This window comes from Sciurus carolinensis, chromosome 3 (genome assembly GCF_902686445.1).
Source record: "Sciurus carolinensis chromosome 3, mSciCar1.2, whole genome shotgun sequence".
NCBI lineage: Eukaryota > Metazoa > Chordata > Mammalia > Rodentia > Sciuridae > Sciurus > Sciurus carolinensis.
The window spans coordinates 164,829,573-164,848,485 of record NC_062215.1 but is presented as its reverse complement, the minus strand read 5'-3'; the positions used below and the strand labels follow the sequence as shown (position 1 = coordinate 164,848,485).

Here is an 18,913-nt window from a genome sequence, read left to right as displayed (position 1 = left end):
CACTGGGATGCCTTTCAGAGCCTGACAAGAAGAGATAGTCATACAGCTGCCCAGGGTAGGTTGGCTGGCACAACAGGCAGGAGGGGAGATAGGCTGCCTCTCTGGATGCCCAGACATACTAGCAGATAACAGTCCCAACATTCTCTCAGCCCGTCCTCTAGGCCTCTCCCAGACCCTTACCCCACCTCCTATGAGATGTCAGGGGACCCTTTCCAAAGGACACGGAAAGCCCAAGACTTGTCCCCAAAGAAGCATCTGTCCTAGTTCAGGCCCGATACTAGGCTCCTGCCCACAGCCTTGATGCCCTCCCCACCCCAGAACCTGGGCAGGGCAGAGTCAGGCATCATTCCCTCCCTGCCCTGGAGGTGCCTGAGTCACTGTCTGGGCATCAGGCACCTGACAGGCCAGAGGAGCCACTGTGGGTAGGAGGGAGAATATCTGAGGGAAGGTGGGCAGCTGCCCAAGCTTTAGCTTGGACTGATCTGGGTTTGAATTCCCCCTCCTCGCATTTACTAGCTGGGTAAACTTGGGCAGGTCATACAACTTCTTTGAGCTTCAGTCCCCATCTCTGTTCAAGTAACAAGTTCCTTCAACAATACTGAGTGTCTAATGTATCAATGAGGAACCAGGTCCTGTTCCCATGGAGTTCCCCTTTTGGTGGCATAGTAACTATACCTACTGCGGAATGAAACAAGATAGTATGGACACAGAGTCTTGCACATAGTAGGTGCTCAAAAAATGGCAGCAATTTCTTGGGGTGTGAAGGGCCCCCAAAGTAACCCTCTTTCCTTCCCAGATTTGAAGCTAGGTGAGGGAGAGACACAGGAGTCAGACGGTGATTTAAAAATCAGCTCTTTAAGTAGAGAAAAACATGGATCGAGAATATAGCTGTGCTATTCAGTCAAAATGCATTTCTAAATATGCTCTCTGAATTAAATTACCCTGCACCCCAGCACATGACATGCTTATACACACATGAGTGCAGACTCTCTGTTTTGAGAACTGAGCCTGTTAAGCATAAATCCTGGAAGATGAGTTAGAACACTTGCTGCCTCTGAGTAACTCCCAGAGAGGAAGGAAGCTACTGGGCTGGACATGCCCATTTTCTCCTCTAAACCCCCACTATCCTGTTGCTTCCACTCCATCTTCTATTACTACAAAGTACTTGTTGGGACAAGAATGACAAGGACATGAGGGGAAGGAGCCACTCCTTGCATGACATCCTGGTGCTGGACCTCATGGCAGTTGATTCTGGTGATTCACCTGCTTTCTCTGAGATCCATTCCCCTACCTTTCCTGCCCTGTTCTGTATCTCACAGGGCTGCATGTCCTTTGTCCCCCTTGCCAAATGGCTTCTGTCTAGTTTCAGCCAATGGTTTCCAGTGAAGAGATTGAAGATGGGAAGATGGAAAACGCCAAGTAACCCTGCTGTGGTTCCATTTCCCTCCTGGTGGTCCCAGCTCTGGTATCATATCTCATCTGTTGGTTCCTCTAGCCTGAGTGGTGACAGCAGCTTCCTCATGTTGCTAATTTTGAGGTCACCTTCCTAACCTTCCATCTTTGGGAGGTGGCACTAAGCCTGGGAAAAGGAAGCTGAGGGTGACACTGAGAATTGAATCCCTGCTTGTTGGGGTCAGATGTGGATGACCCTACTTCCAACAATCCCAATGGTTAAACCATCCCTCAACCCAGAAGGGTCTCCAGGAAGTTCAAATGAAAGGCTTAAGGACCACCTTCTGCCTGGAAGTGGAAACTTGACATGTACTTGCATAACACATAGCATAGGATTGAGAAAAGGTCACTCGTTTTTATTTTATTTATTTATTTGCAGTACTGCAGATTGAAGGCAGGAGGTTTTAGCACTGAGATCCCTAGCCCTTTTCATTTTGAGACAGGGTATCCCTAAGTTGCCCAGGATGCCCTCAAATTTGCAATCCTCCTGCCTCAGCCTCCAGAGGTGCTGGAATTCCAGATGTGCACCACCACACCTAGCTGGTCACATGTCTTAGGAAAAGTGATGAGTGTTGATGGAGATTACTAGAGGTTAGCCCTTCTGCTAGCCATTCCCTCTTTGTTGCTGCTACTATGTTACTGTCTCACTGCCAACTTCTGGACTCTGTATGCTGACCTCCCTGCAAAGGCGTCCAGACTGTGGGGTGGACCAGTGAGCAGCAGCCACGTCTGACTTCTCTAGTGCATCGCTCTGGGCCTTCCTGTCGAAGCCCTGGGTGAACTTCACATTGCACGCTTCACAGCACCACCTCTTCCCCCAGGGTTTCCCATTGACTCTGCAGCCCAAGTGCGTGCAGCCCAGAAGTACAGGGAACTTGATGTTTGGTGGGGTGAAGGTCTAGCTCACAGAAAAATGGAGCAGTGCATAAGCTCCTCCACCCTCGCCTGCCCACTCACTCCAGGATGGCCTGAGATGCCATTTACACAGCCGCATCTTCTCTAGGCTAGATTCGCCCTCCTTTCCTGCCATACTCCCCACGGCCCCCATTCTGCTCACTGGAATTGCAGTCTAATGAAATCTAAATCAGATCTGCCTTCAGGGGAGCCCAGGCTAGAACATCAGCCTTCCTTTCTCTCGTGAAGGATAAGCCCTCCTCCCCCATGGTTTTCCCTGAGAGAAAAAGACATTTATGAGACAATAAGGCCACAGTACTTTATTTAGGACAGATACACAGGATCCTCTAGTATTCATCCCCTTCCTCCTCCTCTCCCTCCCCCTCCACGCTGTCCATTCCCACCTCCTCGTAGTCCTTCTCCAGAGCAGCCATATCCTCTCGGGCCTCAGAGAACTCACCCTCTTCCATGCCCTCACCCACATACCAATGCACAAACGCCCTCTTGGCATACATCAGGTCGAACTTGTGGTCCAGGCGGGCCCAGGCCTCGGCGATGGCGGTCGTGTTGCTCAGCATGCACACGGCACGCTGCACCTTGGCCAGGTCACCCCCAGGCACCACGGTGGGAGGCTGGTAGTTGATGCCAACCTTGAAGCCCGTGGGGCACCAGTCCACAAACTGGATGCTGCGCTTGGTCTTGATGGCAGCGATGGCGGCATTGACATCCTTGGGCACCACGTCTCCACGGTACAGCAGGCAGCAGGCCATGTACTTGCCGTGCCGGGGGTCACACTTCACCATCTGGTTGGCGGGCTCGAAGCAGGCATTGGTGATCTCTGCCACCGACAGCTGCTCGTGGTAGGCCTTCTCTGCAGAGATGACTGGAGCATAGGTGGCCAGGGGGAAGTGGATGCGTGGGTAGGGTACCAGGTTGGTCTGGAACTCCGTCAGGTCCACGTTGAGGGCCCCGTCAAAGCGCAGGGAAGCTGTGATGGAGGACACGATTTGGCTGATGAGGCGGTTGAGGTTGGTATAGGTTGGGCGCTCGATGTCCAGGTTGCGGCGGCAGATGTCATAGATGGCTTCGTTGTCCACCATGAAGGCACAGTCTGAGTGCTCCAGGGTGGTGTGGGTGGTCAGGATGGAGTTGTAGGGCTCCACCACGGCTGTGGACACCTGAGGGGCTGGGTAGATGGAGAACTCCAGCTTGGATTTCTTGCCATAGTCCACAGAGAGCCGCTCCATCAGGAGGGAGGTGAAGCCAGAGCCGGTGCCCCCTCCAAAACTGTGGAAGATGAGGAATCCTTGCAGCCCTGTGCACTGGTCAGCCTGTCGAGTGAAAGAGAAGAGAAATGTGAGGTCTGATGAACAGCTGGCAAACAGAAACAACCATCTGTGCTGTTCAAAATCCCCAAAAGCTTCATGAAATCCTTGGAAGACTTTCCCAAAAGCACAAGAGATCCATGTGGGGAGGCCTCTTTATCCCTCTTCCTTTATCCCTCACTCTTCTCTTTATCCCTCTTCCTTTCTACAATCTCCTGAGGCCTTCTATGCACAGCTCTCTTGAATCTTGTGACATAGTCATTTTTGTCAATGACTTGCCAATTCCACCCAGCTTCACGCCCATGTCCCCCTAATTTAACTTCAGATGTTTCTGGAGGGCTTCTCTACTCAGATCAACAATTCAGGACCATCCTTCATGGAAGCCAGTCAATCACAGAATCTTGTGCTAACATTCTTTTAACCCCTGATTTTCATGATGGTATTCTTGGAATGCTTATGGACCTCCATAACTTGGCCAAGCAACCTGCCAACATGTTTGCATTAGGGGTCATTGCCTAGCACTGGGCCAGTCACTATGGAAAATAAAGAAGACAGCCAGTTCCAGGCTGGGACTATAGTTGGCCTCCACTGATAAGAGCAGGGGCCCTCCTCATTGGTTCCAGTTCTTTTGTTTAGAAGGCTTTCCCAGGGGATAAGGCTGTCCTTCCCCCGTCTGGGCTTCAGAGCATTTCACAACAGGGATCCAGATTCCCATGCCCTAGTCCTCAGTCATCCCTTACCAGCTTCCGAATCCTGTCCAGCACCAGGTCGATGAGCTCCTTTCCAATGGTGTAGTGACCTCGGGCATAGTTATTGGCAGCATCTTCCTTGCCTGTGATGAGCTGCTCTGGGTGGAAGAGCTGGCGGTAGGTGCCTGTCCGAACTTCATCTGCAAGGAGTAGAATTTTAGGTTCCACCTCATTTGCAATCCAACTCCCAAGTCCCAAGGTACTCATAGGGAATGGGATCCCAGATTCTACTCTAGAATCCAGAAGAGCTACATCCAGGTTGCTGTCATTACCCTCCCTGAACATGCTTTCCCATGACATGGAAAGGGATGTGAGGTGGCCTTGGAACTCAGGATCTGAGTGACAACGATTCTGTAGATCTGGAGTTCTAACTGGCTACAGCAACTGGGAGGCTATAACCATTCACTCCAGTGCTCTCCAGTGATGGAATAGGCTATGGTAGGGACTGATCATCACTTACCAATCACAGTGGGCTCCAGGTCCACAAAGACTGCACGGGGCACATGTTTTCCAGCCCCAGTTTCACTGAAGAAGGTGTTGAAGGAGTCATCCCCTCCCCCAATGGTCTTGTCACTGGGCATCTGCCCATCTGGTTGGATTCCATGTTCTAAGCAGTAGAGCTCCCAGCATGCATTGCCAATCTGCACACCAGCCTGCCCCACGTGGACTGAGATGCACTCACGCTGAGTGGCAAAGGGCAGAGAACAACCTTAGTATGGTGTCTGGACATCATTCTTTCCTGTCTTCCTTGAATGGTTCTCTGGTTGAGGACCAAGGTTCCTGGACTCTGCTCCCCTTGCCCCACCTCCTGTATCTAAGCATTTATTGGTGGCATTGGAAACCCTCAAAGGAAGCAGATGTGGGCAGATTGAAGATCATACAGCCTTGCTCAGTGACTAAGCATCTCAGTGAGGAACATGGACGGATCAGATGAGTCTGGCAGAGAGCAATAATCAATCCACCCATGTTCAGAAAGAAATGAGGAGCCATTGGTGAGGAAAGCAAGGGAAAACATGAACACTGAATTTGATACTCTCTGGCAGGGGAGGAAGTGAATGCAACTAGAATGGGATTCTGCAGGCAAGCTTAGTAGCTAGTGTTCATCACATTATTCTTAGCTGGGCAGGTTGGCATACACCTGTAATCCTAGAGGCTGGGGAGGCCAAAGCAGGAGGATCACCAGTTCAAAGCCAGCCTCAGCAAATTAGCAAGGCCTTAAGCAATTCAGTGAGACCCTGTCTCTAAATAAAATACAAAAAAGGGCTGGGGACCTGGCTCAGTGGTTAAGCACTCCTGAGTTTAATCCCCAGTTCCCCCCATAAAGAACTCATTACATTATTCTTTATACACTTTTGTATATGTGAAATACTTCATAATTTTAAAATTTAAATCCTTAAATTTAATACCTCACTGACTTTTAAAATATGAAATAAGAACCTTGACTTAGGATTTTCAGATGACTGGAATTAATTCATAAGTAATCTATATCCCAGCCTTATGACTTCTCTACTTATCTTAAACAAGTTGGCATGGTTTCCTGTAAAATGGGAATGATAACAAAAGTCCCTTCCTAGAATGGAAGAGAGTTGAATGGAAGGACACCATCAGACTGTCTGGCCATTGCCTGACACATGCTAGGGTATGCCATTACATATTGGGTCTCCTTACCAATTTCCTGCCCCCAATTCCTGGTTTCATGATAAGAGAAGGGAATAAGTTGATGTAGGGATACAATGACTTAAAGAGAGGTTCCAGAGAGAGAGCTGACTTGGTCACCTATCACCTTGCAAGGCTAGCCCTGCCTGCTGCACCTCTGAGCTTGCCCAGACTCTGTCCACAAAACCAGACACCATCCTGGTCCTCATAACTGTCAGTCTACACAGGATGTCTCTCAGGGAACAATGCCCCATACTCTGGGGCAGCAGGTTTGGGACAAAGAACTCAGCCTCAGGAGCCACACAGACCTGGCCTCTACACCTCTGACAAGTTACTTCACCTCAGATTTCCTGAGCTCCTTTTTATTTTTATTATTTTTTATTTTTTTGTAATTGTAGATGGACAGCATGCCTTTATTTTATTTATTTATATGTAGTGCTGAGGATTGAACTCAGTACCTCACACGTGCTAGGCAAGTGCTCTGCCACTGAGCTACAGTCCCAGCTCCTGAGCTCCTTTTTCTTGATAGTAAAAGTGGCAGACTTTGCTGTGCTGTTTAGTGCCAATTTAAAAAGCACAGGTTAGATACTAGGCACTGTATTATGCCCTTCTCATACATTACCTCCTTCAATCCCCACAACGATACCTTAGGTGGGTACTTTTACATCCCCATTTTACAGATGAGGAAACTGACCTCAGGAAGGTTAAGTAACCTGCTTAAGGTCAAGAGCAAAAGTAGCATCTTCAGAGGAGGGACAACCTGGCTCCAACCATGCTCTTAACTGCGCTTCTATCCTGCCTGGCAGGGAGACTATTATAGATATCAAACGTGCCCAGCACAGTGCGCAGCACAGTGGCTCTAGATTGGTGGAGCAACTCCCTCTCCTTCCTCCTCCCTCTCCCACTGATCTGGAGCAGAAATATGGAGTTGAACAAAGTTGAACAGGTGGCAGAACTAAGGGAGAAGCCTGAAAAGAGCAGCTTCTGTGGAGGACATGTCACCACAGATAAGAAAGGGGACCAGAGCCCAACAGGGAATCTCTGGCAAGATCCAGGGTTTGGAGATTCAGCCAGTATGGAAATTGCCTACACTTTCTGCTCAAGTCCTGCTTCCCACATGTTTCCCACCCCTAAATTCAGAGCCCTTCAGCAACCCTGCTCCTGAGCTAGGCTCAGATGCAGCCCTGGAAACTGTCATCTTTTCTTTCCCCACCCCCTGTGCATACTCCCCCATACCAGCACACTTGGTGGGGTGGGGCACACGCATATCCAGAGGTCTCCTTTTGTCTCCCTGCCTCACCTCACTTCACCTCAAGTTATAGCTCGACGAATACCTGGACCCCCAAAGTCCCCTCACACCAGCCATCTGCCCTGCTCACCATGTTGCCTGGCTGGGTCCTCTGTCTGTGGGTCTGCCTCTTGGTAGAAGGCAGGGGTGGATCTGTGAGAGACACACAACTGTGACCTCCTTATACTCTCTGGTTGCTCTCTGGGGGAGTGTTGTTAGAAACGGCCCCAGGAGGACTGGCCTGTTGACTTGGATACAGCACAGCAGGCAGGGCTGAGCCTGGGCCCACACGGAGCCAGAGGAAGGGCCAGGACTAGGAACCCCCACAGCTATTCAGGCCCCTGGGTACCTGTTATCTGTTGCCAGCCACTTTATCCCTTTTCTGGTTATAGCCCAGCCTTTAAGAGTGGGAGAGGATTTAGAAAACAAACCCCCAGAACTCCAAACACCACCCCCTCTTCCCTCCCCGCGTGATTAGTGAGACCTGAAGTAGTGTGGGTGGGACTAAGAAGATATCTGCAGTCATCCAGAAATAATGAGTCCTTGGGCAAGAGATCAAACCTGGGATGTTCTGGGTGCAAAGTCCCAATATCACAGAACATAAGGAACTAGGGTCTCATAGGGAACCCTGCGCTGAATACTTACTAGCTCATAACTTCTTTTGGACTCAGTTTTCTCATCTGTAACATTGTGAGGCTCAAAGGAGATAAACTCTCTCAAGTGCTTAGTATGGAACTGCTGCTGTTCCCTAAAGGCAAAGCAAGATGATGAGCAGAGTCCCAACGCTGTTCTTAAATGTTTCTCCCAAGTGTACTGCAAGTCATGGCTGCACTAACCTGGCCCTGTGTCCCCAAAGGAGACTCCATATTGCCTTGGGAAAAATTCTGAAATAAAAAATTTCAATCTGTCGTATTTACATCCTGCTTTATACACTGTCCCCACAACCTGTGCTTGGTGTTGAACCCAGGGCCTGGTGCCTGCTTAGGCCAGCCCTCTACCACCTTATAGTTCTTAAGGCAGCTTTGCACCTTATCTCCTTTGAGTCTCTCAACAACTTTGTGAGGTAGGCAGGGTGGTCCTCTTCCCATAATGAAGAAAAGGAAATTGAAGCCTCTGGTGTCTGTCAAGGGCACATGGGGTTTCATTAGTAGTGAAATTAAGATTCATCTGAGACTCAGGCTATGCTTTCCCTATAGCCCCTCCAATGCCTTTTTCTCCTTCCTTACCATCTTCAAATCCATGGCTATCCAGGTCACTTCCTTGCACACCCCTCAATTCACTTGCCTCCCTCTAGCTTCAGTATCCTTATTTGACTAACTCGCACCCCTAATTAAATCCATTTCTTCATCAACTTCGTTCCTGCATTCACCCATTAAACAATGGCTGTTGAAAAACCCAGAACCATGCTCACTGCTCTGCCTTCAAACGAATGACCACTAACCTCCAATGGACCCTAAAGCTGCCTGGAAACCATCTACATTTCTCCCATCACTCTTCCAGATGGCAACCATAACCAGGAATAGGAATGCCAGATTTAGCAACTAAAAGTATTTTATTTAGCAACCCTATCCAGTAAGTAGTTACCAATGTGAAATTTCAACCACTGTGGCCAGCAGTAGAAGAGTTATTTTGAGATGGTGGCTTTTTCAGAGCCCCTCTCATCACCCACATCTCAGGGAATGACCCTGAATCTCCAGATGACTAACTCTGGCTTTGACTACAGGTTGAAATCTTCAAAGTCAGAACTCTTCTCTCTTCTTTTGGAACCTAAAAGGACCAGAGAGAGGATACAGCCAACCAACACATCAAAAGTAAGCAAGCTAAACTCCCTACTTCATGAAACCATCGACCTGAGGAATTATTATCTGAATGAAGGTATTTGAGGCCCAGAGGGCTTACTGAGCCCCAAACTTCTTTGTGTGACACTTAAACTTCTTGGACATCTCAGATGAGGCCTAGATATCACCAACTCTACTATCCTAACAGCAGGTGGAGGTCTTACTATAAAACAGAGTTTAAAGAAGCTGAGATTTTAAAAAATCATATCAACGTATCTAAGTTATAAAAAGAGAGGCAGTCAATACTCTTAATTCCTTCAGCAAATATTTATTTACTAAGTGCCTGCTATATGCCAAGCACAGGGGCCAAAGATGAGGTAGAGGACAGAAAATTTCTCTTAAGGGGTTTAACATATTTGTGGGGAAGACAGACAATAGACACATGATAAAATTTCAGACAGCAATAGCGCATGAAGAAAATAAAACAGAATAAGGGGACAGAAAGAGATGGGGGAGCTACTATTTCAGAGCAAACAGAAGGAGCATCTCTCTAAGAAGGAGATATTTAACTGAGATTTGAATGAGGAGTCAGCCATGGCAAATTCTAGAAAAATAGTGTTCGAGGAAGAAAGAACAGCAAGTGCAAAACTTGATAGACAGGAGCAAGCCCAGGTGTTCAAAGAACACAGAGGGAAAGGGACCTTGGAAGGGAGAAGCACAGGGGTGGCAGGAGTTAAGTGTTTTAGAGCGAATACTGCAGCCGTTGTGTGGAGGATGCAATCTAGGGGCTCAAGGGCAGATTTAGGATGCAGGTTGGGAGGCTACTGGAGACATCCAGAAATGAGTGAAGGTAATTTGGGCTAGAGATGTAGCAGAGGGGTATTGGAAGTAACTGAGCTTTAAGAAAAAAAAAAAAAAGAAAGAAAAGTGAAAACCATTCTTGCTAAGGCAAAGCATGACAGACCTCCCCAGCAACCTGGCCTGCCCCTGCCCCCACTTCTTTGCTGGCAGGGAATTGATTTTGTTTGAGTATTCACCCTTCTACTTGCTCAAGAAAAACGACTTTCCCCAGATGCTCAGGTAAGTGGAGATCAGTGTAAACCATTCATGGTAATTCTGTTCCTTCCTTCCAGCAATTGGAAACTCAAGGAGATATCTGCTAGGGTGCTTTTTCTGTCTTCCTTTCCTCCTTTCTTCCCTTCCCCTTCCCCTTCCTCCCCATCCCAACTCTGAGTGTCTGTATGTCTGTCTGTTTCCCTCTCTCCCTCTTTCTTTCTTTTTTTTTAACTTTTTTAAGGGGGTGCTTTAAGGAAAGGATTTTCTTTTTGATAAGAAGAGATGTGGGAAGAAACCCCCTGTAATAAAGTGTCATATGAGAACATAATACTTAGGGCTGCTGTGGCCATCTTTTTAATCATTCAGGAAAATGTCACCAACCCATTGAGGATGCAAGAGCAGAAAGCCAAAATACCAGAGTTATTGGTGACATCACTGAATCAACCCTGGGACTGCCCTACACTCTGATTTGTAATGGGATAATGAATATCCTCATTGTTTACACCATGGTTAGTTATGTTTTCCATTATTTGCAGCCAAAAAAAAAACTAATAAAGAAGGGGAGGAGAGATGGAAAAACAATATGATACTATGTTTTAACTTAAGCACTTGGGTTCAGAGCAATGTTGTTCACTCAGAGTGGGATGTCTAGAACAGAAGAGGGTTTGGTGGGAAGCAGGTGAGGGTTGGAAATTAAGAGCTCCACTATAAATGGGCTGTTTGAGATGTCTAATGGACTTTCGAGTGGAGATATCAAGAAGGCAAATACATTTGAGAGTCATCAGCATACCTGTGACATCCATTTTTTGATTTGTTTTTTTTTGGGGGGGGGGTGCTAGGGATCGTTTTGATTTGTTTTTATGAATCCAAGGCCTTTCATGTCCTATGCAAGTGCTCTATCACTGAGACACCCCCAGACATATCCTTTTCTTTTTATCCTTTTATTTTACTGTTGCATGAGAATATACACAGTGTGGTTCTACTTTCTTTCTTTCTTTCTTTTTTTTTTTTTTTTTGCACTGGGGATTAAACCCAGAAGCACTGAGTTACATCCCCAGCCTTTCTTTTATTTTTTATTTTGAGACAGGGTCTTGCTAAGTGGCTTAGGATCTCACTAGGTTGTTGAGGCTGGCTTTGAACTTCCAATCCTTCTGCCTCAGCCTCCTCCCAGGTTGAGGGGATTACAGGCATGCATCACCACACCCAGTAGTTCTACTTCTTTATGAATAATTCTAGGAGTGTTATGATAGATAACTTTTTATTATTGACATTTAAACATATACCCCAAAGTGGAAATAATGTAATAAAATTCTATATACTCGTCACTGAGATTCAACAGGTACTACTTCAGGGAGAAAAAAAAAATTTTTTTTTTTTTTTTTTTTTTTGGTTTTGGGGATCAAACCCAGGGCCTTGTGCATGCAAGGCAAGCACTCTACCAGCTAAGCTATCTCTCCAACCCGGGAAAAGAATTTTGAAAGAAAATAAGGGCACTTGGGACTGGGCTGTGGGAAGCTCTGTTTAAGGTAAGCCATCAGAGACCACCAAGAAGGAGTGGCCATGACAAAAACAAGGAGCCATGAAGAAAGAATCTCAAGGAGAAAGGATGTTCTACCATGTCAAACACCACTATAAGAGGCTGAGAAAGATAAAGATGTAGACATGCCTTTGTGGATTTGGCAAGATTTGGGTCACTAAAGACTGGCATCTGAGTGGAGCATGTGAGCCAAGGCTGCTGGCAAGTGTTGAGGAATGAAGACATGGAGATGGTGACAATAGGGACACTCCCTTTTAAAGGTTATTGTATAAGAAGGAGGATGACTGGTAGAAGTTCCAATTCAGGACAAACTGAAGGATACACAAAACTACAGCTCCACCTCTCCAAGATGGAGTTGATGGAGACAGTTTAAACTTTAAGGACCTTGCTGCCCTGTTCCAAGGTGAAGGTGAGACTCTGGGAAGGGGTTAGAAATGATGGCGGTAACAACAGGTTAGGAAAGAGGGAGAGAGAACCAATGGATACCCACATGGAGTAGATGGACTAAGAGGTGACTCAATGGTAAGAGTGAAGAAACACTCTAGATTATGTAGATGCATGGGAATGTCTAAATACTTTGGACCATTACCTTCACAGTCACAGAATTTATGGCCCTAATTCAAGAGGTCTGTATATATCCTGAGGGAACACACACATGCGCTTGCGCGCGCATACACACACACCACACACACACACACACACACACACACACACACACACACACAATCAGAAGCAACATCAACATTCTACTCACATGCCCTGGACATTTCTTCCTGCACTCCTGTCTTCTCCATTTTCTCAGCTAAAAAGGCCTGCTCAGGGGTGTTAAACTCCTAGCTCAGAAGTCAGGGTAACATAACCCAGTGTAACATGGGCTGAGTGTATGAAGTTAAATAGCAACAGTTACTCATTTTCTGTGTCAGAGAGCTATTAAGAGCAAAAAGGGCTGGTGAACTGGAGGGAGCTTATCTCTCACCCTAAGAAGATAGCCGCTAGCAGCTCCATTTATTTCTGTCCTGGTTTCCTATTGCTGCTGCAATGAATTAGTACAAACTTAGTGCTTAAAACAACAAAATTTATTATGTTACAGTGCTGGAGACCAAAAGTCCAAAATGAGTCTATGGAATTAAAATTAAGGTGTTAGAAGAGGAGATCCCAAGTGAGACACTGTCTCTTGCCTTTTCCATCTGCTACCAGTTGCTCTCATTCCTAATTCATGGCATACTTTTAAAGTCAACAATCATGTCATCCCAGTCTCTGCATTTGACCTCTTCTCTTCTGATTCTGACCATTCTGTCTCCCCCTGTAACTAATAAGTACCCTTGTTATAACATTGGGCCCAATAGGATGCTTCAGGTTAATCTCACCATCACATCTGCAAAGTCTCTCTTCCTGTAAGGAAACATAGTAACAGGTTCCAAGGATTAGAATGTATCTTGGGGTTGGGGTTGCATTATTCTACCTAACACAGTTGCTAAATGGGAATGCAGGTTTGCTAGGACCAGAGTCTCCAGTTCTTTCCAAGATAGGCTAGACATCAGGGATTTGATATGACTGCAGAAACAAGTTAATACAGCTGGCCTGAGACTGATGTTCTTAGAAAGAAGATGGTTCATTGTACCTGCTTTTCTTCTTTGAGTCTGGAATTTTGGTACGTGCTAGACAGAGGTGCCTATGTGACAAACTTCCAAAAAAAAAAATCTTGACTACTGAGTCTGTACTGGGTTTCCTTGGGCAGAAACACTGCAGGTAAATGTTACTGCATTTATATTTTGGAGGAAGAGTATGAGCCTGATGGGAGAGAGAGGACACAGATTCCTCCAGATGATCCAGTTGTTCAACCTTACTACATTGCTGTAATAAACCTTTGCTGTGAGCATGACTATACATGGGTTCCAGTGGGTCCTTCCAGTGTATATGCTAACATGGGGTGGTTTAGGGTATACTACAACACAATAATTCCCAATCTTCTCATATTTTAAATGCTATGGTGGTTAACAACATAGAGGCCAGACAAAACTTTGCTGAGAGGGAATTGGGCCTCCAGGCAGTCAGTCTTCAACTTCTGTCTTTTTAGAGTTCTATCCTCATTTTAGCCCCACCAAAAGTCAAACAGGTTAAGACTTTTGCCTAACATAACCCAGGTCTCACTGTATTCATTCTGCTGGAATGGGGTACAGAAGGAAAAAAGATGGTGAAGGAAAGTCTGCAAGACTTGTGCCCTGTGATCGATCGCCAATGCTCCATCCTCTGCAGAGACCATGATCCAATTTCCCAAAGGATCCTTACTATGTGCCCTTATTGGCTTTATTTTTATGAATGAGTCTTCTTTTCCCAACTAGATGGCAAGTCTACTGGGAAGAGATACCTTGTCACATTTCACTGTATTCCTTTCTACATCTTGCCTAAGTCAAATACCAATTAGCTATTTTGTTGATAGAAAGTTTCTGTCACTAGTTATTTTGTGGGGTTGTGTTGCATTGCCAGACAGTCCTGGCCCTGGGGAAACAGGATAGGAAGAGAAGCAGGTGAATCCTTTCCAAGTGATGATTGACTTGAAAGACGGGTTCTTAAGGACATGTCAACCAGCACATGGGCACTGCTTGAGGAAACCCCCCGATGGAGAGAGACAGAAAATGTAATGCAAGTCAGGAAAAGCAGAAATCACTTGAAAAGACATTTCCTTGTAAAATTGGAAATGAAATGTAGAAAGAAGAAATGGCTTCTGCTGAAAATGCTAAGGTATCAGTGAGATTAAGTCACTTGCCCAAGATCACACAGCACAATCTGGATTCCAAGTCCACAGAATTTCAGGTTCAGCGCTCCAGGGTTCAGGTGGCCACAGTCCTCACTAATAGTGACCACGCTGATGAAGGGACCACTGATCACCTGGCGGCCGGAGAGCCTCAGCAGATTCCCAGGGTCGATCTTCGCTGACAGGCTGCGGGGTTCCGCTCTAAGGATTAGGTACTCTGGGACTCAGGCTGTGCAGCTCCAGTCCTCGACCTCGCACAGGTGTGGGCCAAGGACCGTCGTCACCACCAGGACCAGCAGGCGGCGTGTGATTGGAAGGTGGTCCCCGGTGACAGGCTGGGACCGAACAGCCTATTGGAGCCTCCAGGGAGTGGGAGCGGAGCGGGCCTCCGGCGATTGCCGTCTGCAGCCTCCTGGGAAGGAAGATTTCACCAGCATATGCCTAAATCAGAACAGCTGGACCACCGGCGCCTTCATGACGCAGGTGCAAACGGGACGCGCAGTGTCACCGTACCCTACATCCCTGCTGGGGTTCTCTGGAGTCTGGGGTGTCAGTTTACAACAGGAATTGAAGGGTTAAAGTCTGGGCGCTACTCCTAACCCAAACCTGACAGGTGAGGTACCCGGGAACGGAAAGGGGCTGGCACCCAAAGTAGCCCCACCTTCGGGACCGCCTACCCTTTGAGGGCGTGGCCTCCGGGTCACCCAGACCCTAGTGGGCGAGCGGAACGCGCGGGCCCCGCCTCCCGCCTATAAGAGCAGTGCGGCACTGCAGCTAGCGCAGTTCTCACTGAGACCCGTCACCCCGACTCAACGTGAGACGCACCGCCCGGATTCACCATGGTGAGTGGGCCTCACCGGGATTGTACCCGTCCCGTCCCCTAATTGTCTTTCTCCTTCCAGGCAACTTCCTTCCAGGGATGCTTGGGACCCTATGCCCAGCATTCCGGATCTCAGGGAGGTGCAAGGATTTTGCACTTCCCCCAACCCCCTCTGGGGGTGACTTTGACCTGGTGTGTTGACCATCTTCGGAGGCTGGGGATGGGGGGTGGCGTGGGGTGGGATTCTCCACTAGGAGAAAGGAGCTCTCTTAGCAATCTCCTCCTGTCTCACCAAGCATTTGTGCCCCAACCCTCCTGAGGGGAGCCACACGGTCCTTTCCGCCCTGACCCGCTTGGCTGCCCCCGCCACAATCCCACCCCTCCCAGTCCCTGAAACCAACCGAACACGTGCTTGGCTCCAGAAGGTGGAAGGGGTCAAGTTACTTGGTGCCGCATCCCGTTTTCCTGCCCGTGTGCATCCCTCGCACCCACAACCCCCCCCCCGTGACTCAGCACCCCGCTTCTGAGCCAGGAGGGGTGGCGGGAATGGGGTTCGGCCTCGTGAGGCGAGCCCGCCTCTCTCCTGCGGGAGCTCGGGTGCGCGGAGGACTGGCAGAGACAGCTGGCGTTGAGCGGTTGAGCGACAGCACAGACAGAGGCCAGGTTGGGGGGAGGGGAAAGCTGTGTGTGTAGGGGGGGTGGTATTTATAGCCTATGAGCGGGGACCGAAACCCAATCCCCACTTTCGGCTAGGATGTAACTGGAAGGACTCCAGAGGGATAGCGGATGTAGGGTCTGGCTGCAGGATGGCGCTCACACTGCTTGGGTCAAGGCGGGTTACCTCTGGGGCCTCACCGCAGGTTCCGCTTCCTTTTCTGGGTATTTGGAAACTGTTGCCCCGCCGTCTTGTGGGTAGGGAGGTGCGCGAGCCCTGCGGACTTTGGTGCTGCAAGGGTTAATTTTGGACAGGTAGGAACACTACCTAAGGCAGCGAATGCCCCAGTGCCCACAACCCTAATTGCCAGCCCCTGCCGTCTGCGCTCACCAGCATTATCACTGCTATTTCTGTGCGGGCTGTCGCGGTGGATGAAGGTGGTGAAGACATGCAGAGTGCGGGGGTGGATGTGGGGAGAGAAGACAGATGGGATTGATCCCCAGAGCCAGATGGGATTTAAAGGTGGGGAGAGAGGGCATCTTGATGAACAGAGTGGTCAGCTGATCCAAAGGCTGAAAGACCTCTGCTCCCACAAGAAAGAAGGGAAGAAGGTTATAGGAAATTCTAGTTCATCCTCAAAGCAAAAAATTAATTGGGGAGGCCTCTGGATATTAACTCTAGAAAACCTGGAGAAGCGGGTTGTGATTAGGAGGGATTGGGAGCAGGTGGAAAGTCTCTTATCCTCATCTGTTACTGAAGCCTCTGCTGGTCTCATGCACATGCCCTCTCTGTCCTCAGTGTCCTGTGAAAGTGACAGGGTCATGCTGAGCCTCAGCTCTCACCTGACAAATTCCCCAGTGTGAAGTAGACTAAGGGGTTGCTTGCCCTACCTGGTACCTCCAGCTGGGGAGACTGCCAGCCTAAGCCTCCCTTCTTGCCAACTGAGTCATCCCAGCTGGTTATAGGGTGGGAGAAAGGAACATGAAGTGAGGACTTGTGGATGTGGCACTTATGATGTGACCCCTCTCTTTATCCCTTAGCGCGAATGTATCTCAGTCCATGTGGGGCAAGCAGGTGTCCAGATGGGCAATGCCTGCTGGGAGCTCTACTGCCTGGAACATGGGATTCAGCCTGATGGGCAGATGCCCAGTGACAAGACCATTGGGGGAGGGGATGACTCCTTCACCACCTTCTTCTGTGAAACTGGTGCTGGAAAACATGTGCCCCGGGCTGTCTTTGTGGATCTGGAGCCCACTGTAATTGGTGAGTAGAGGGAGCAAATTTGAGGGAAGTGGAGAGTGACTCCGGAGAGAGGGTGTCTAGAGCTGACTTTCCTGATCCTGAAAACTTCTATCCCTATTTGAAGCTGAAGATGGCAAACCTGACCTTAGGCAGGCTGGACTAGAGCAGGTCTGGGTTTCTCTCACATTATGGTATCTTAGACTGCCAGAAGGATGAGCTAGCTCTTCTCTATATCTGGCCACAGCTACCACCCCAGGGGAAGGTCCCTGCAGAGCGCAGCCTTGTGGTTTTTGCCCTAACAGTGTGGTTTATCCCCTTCCAGATGAGATCCGAAATGGCCCATACCGACAGCTCTTCCACCCAGAGCAGCTCATCACTGGGAAAGAGGATGCTGCTAACAACTATGCCCGTGGTCACTACACCATTGGCAAGGAAATTATTGACCCTGTACTTGACCGGATTCGCAAGCTGGTGAGAATTTGGCATGGGAGGGAGCTTTTTCTCATCCATTTCAGGAAGTATATGTTCCAGAATGTGACACTTCCATGGGATACAGATTGGTCTTTGCCTTGACTTCTCAGATATTTTAGGCTACATGCAGCTACAAGACAGAGTTCCTTGGGTCCTTCCCCTACCTACACTGATCTCTTTCTTGCCTTCCAGTCTGACCAGTGCACAGGACTTCAAGGATTCCTGGTATTCCACAGTTTTGGAGGGGGCACCGGCTCTGGCTTCACCTCCCTCCTGATGGAGCGGCTCTCTGTGGACTATGGCAAGAAATCCAAGCTGGAGTTCTCCATCTACCCAGCCCCTCAGGTGTCCACAGCCGTGGTGGAGCCCTACAACTCCATCCTGACCACCCACACCACCCTGGAGCACTCAGACTGTGCCTTCATGGTGGACAACGAAGCCATCTATGACATCTGCCGCCGCAACCTGGACATCGAGCGCCCAACCTATACCAACCTCAACCGCCTCATCAGCCAAATCGTGTCCTCCATCACAGCTTCCCTGCGCTTTGACGGGGCCCTCAACGTGGACCTGACGGAGTTCCAGACCAACCTGGTACCCTACCCACGCATCCACTTCCCCCTGGCCACCTATGCTCCAGTCATCTCTGCAGAGAAGGCCTACCACGAGCAGCTGTCGGTGGCAGAGATCACCAATGCCTGCTTCGAGCCCGCCAACCAGATGGTGAAGTGTGACCCCCGGCACGGCAAGTACATGGCCTGCTGCCTGCTGTACCGTGGAGACGTGGTGCCCAAGGATGTCAATGCCGCCATCGCTGCCATCAAGACCAAGCGCAGCATCCAGTTTGTGGACTGGTGCCCCACGGGCTTCAAGGTTGGCATCAACTACCAGCCTCCCACCGTGGTGCCTGGGGGTGACCTGGCCAAGGTGCAGCGTGCCGTGTGCATGCTGAGCAACACGACCGCCATCGCCGAGGCCTGGGCCCGCCTGGACCACAAGTTCGACCTGATGTATGCCAAGAGGGCGTTTGTGCATTGGTATGTGGGTGAGGGCATGGAAGAGGGTGAGTTCTCTGAGGCCCGAGAGGATATGGCTGCTCTAGAGAAGGATTATGAGGAGGTGGGCATCGACTCCTATGAGGACGAGGACGAAGGAGAAGAATAGAACAGCTGCCTGGAGCCTACTTACTATGTTTATTGCAAAATCCTTTCAAAATAAAGTTTCCTTGCACGGTT

At 48.8% G+C, this 18,913-nt stretch overlaps 2 protein-coding genes across 2 annotated transcripts; one reads left to right on the top strand and one right to left on the bottom strand.

Moving 5' to 3' along the window:
• Nucleotides 1–2,693: 2,693 nt before the first annotated feature.
• Nucleotides 2,694–7,566, bottom strand: LOC124978858 (tubulin alpha-1D chain). The gene is made up of 4 exons (XM_047542746.1): nucleotides 7,456–7,566; nucleotides 4,881–5,103; nucleotides 4,412–4,560; nucleotides 2,694–3,677 (listed from the first exon to the last, which is right to left on the bottom strand). The coding sequence occupies exons 1-4, from the start codon at nucleotides 7,456–7,458 to the stop codon at nucleotides 2,694–2,696; spliced, it is 1,359 nt and encodes a 452-aa protein (XP_047398702.1). The 5' UTR covers nucleotides 7,459–7,566.
• A 7,630-nt stretch (nucleotides 7,567–15,196) lies between these two features.
• Tuba4a (tubulin alpha 4a) lies at nucleotides 15,197–18,913 on the top strand. The gene is made up of 4 exons (XM_047542747.1): nucleotides 15,197–15,332; nucleotides 17,006–17,228; nucleotides 17,530–17,678; nucleotides 17,871–18,913. The coding sequence occupies exons 1-4, from the start codon at nucleotides 15,330–15,332 to the stop codon at nucleotides 18,840–18,842; spliced, it is 1,347 nt and encodes a 448-aa protein (XP_047398703.1). The 5' UTR covers nucleotides 15,197–15,329; the 3' UTR covers nucleotides 18,843–18,913.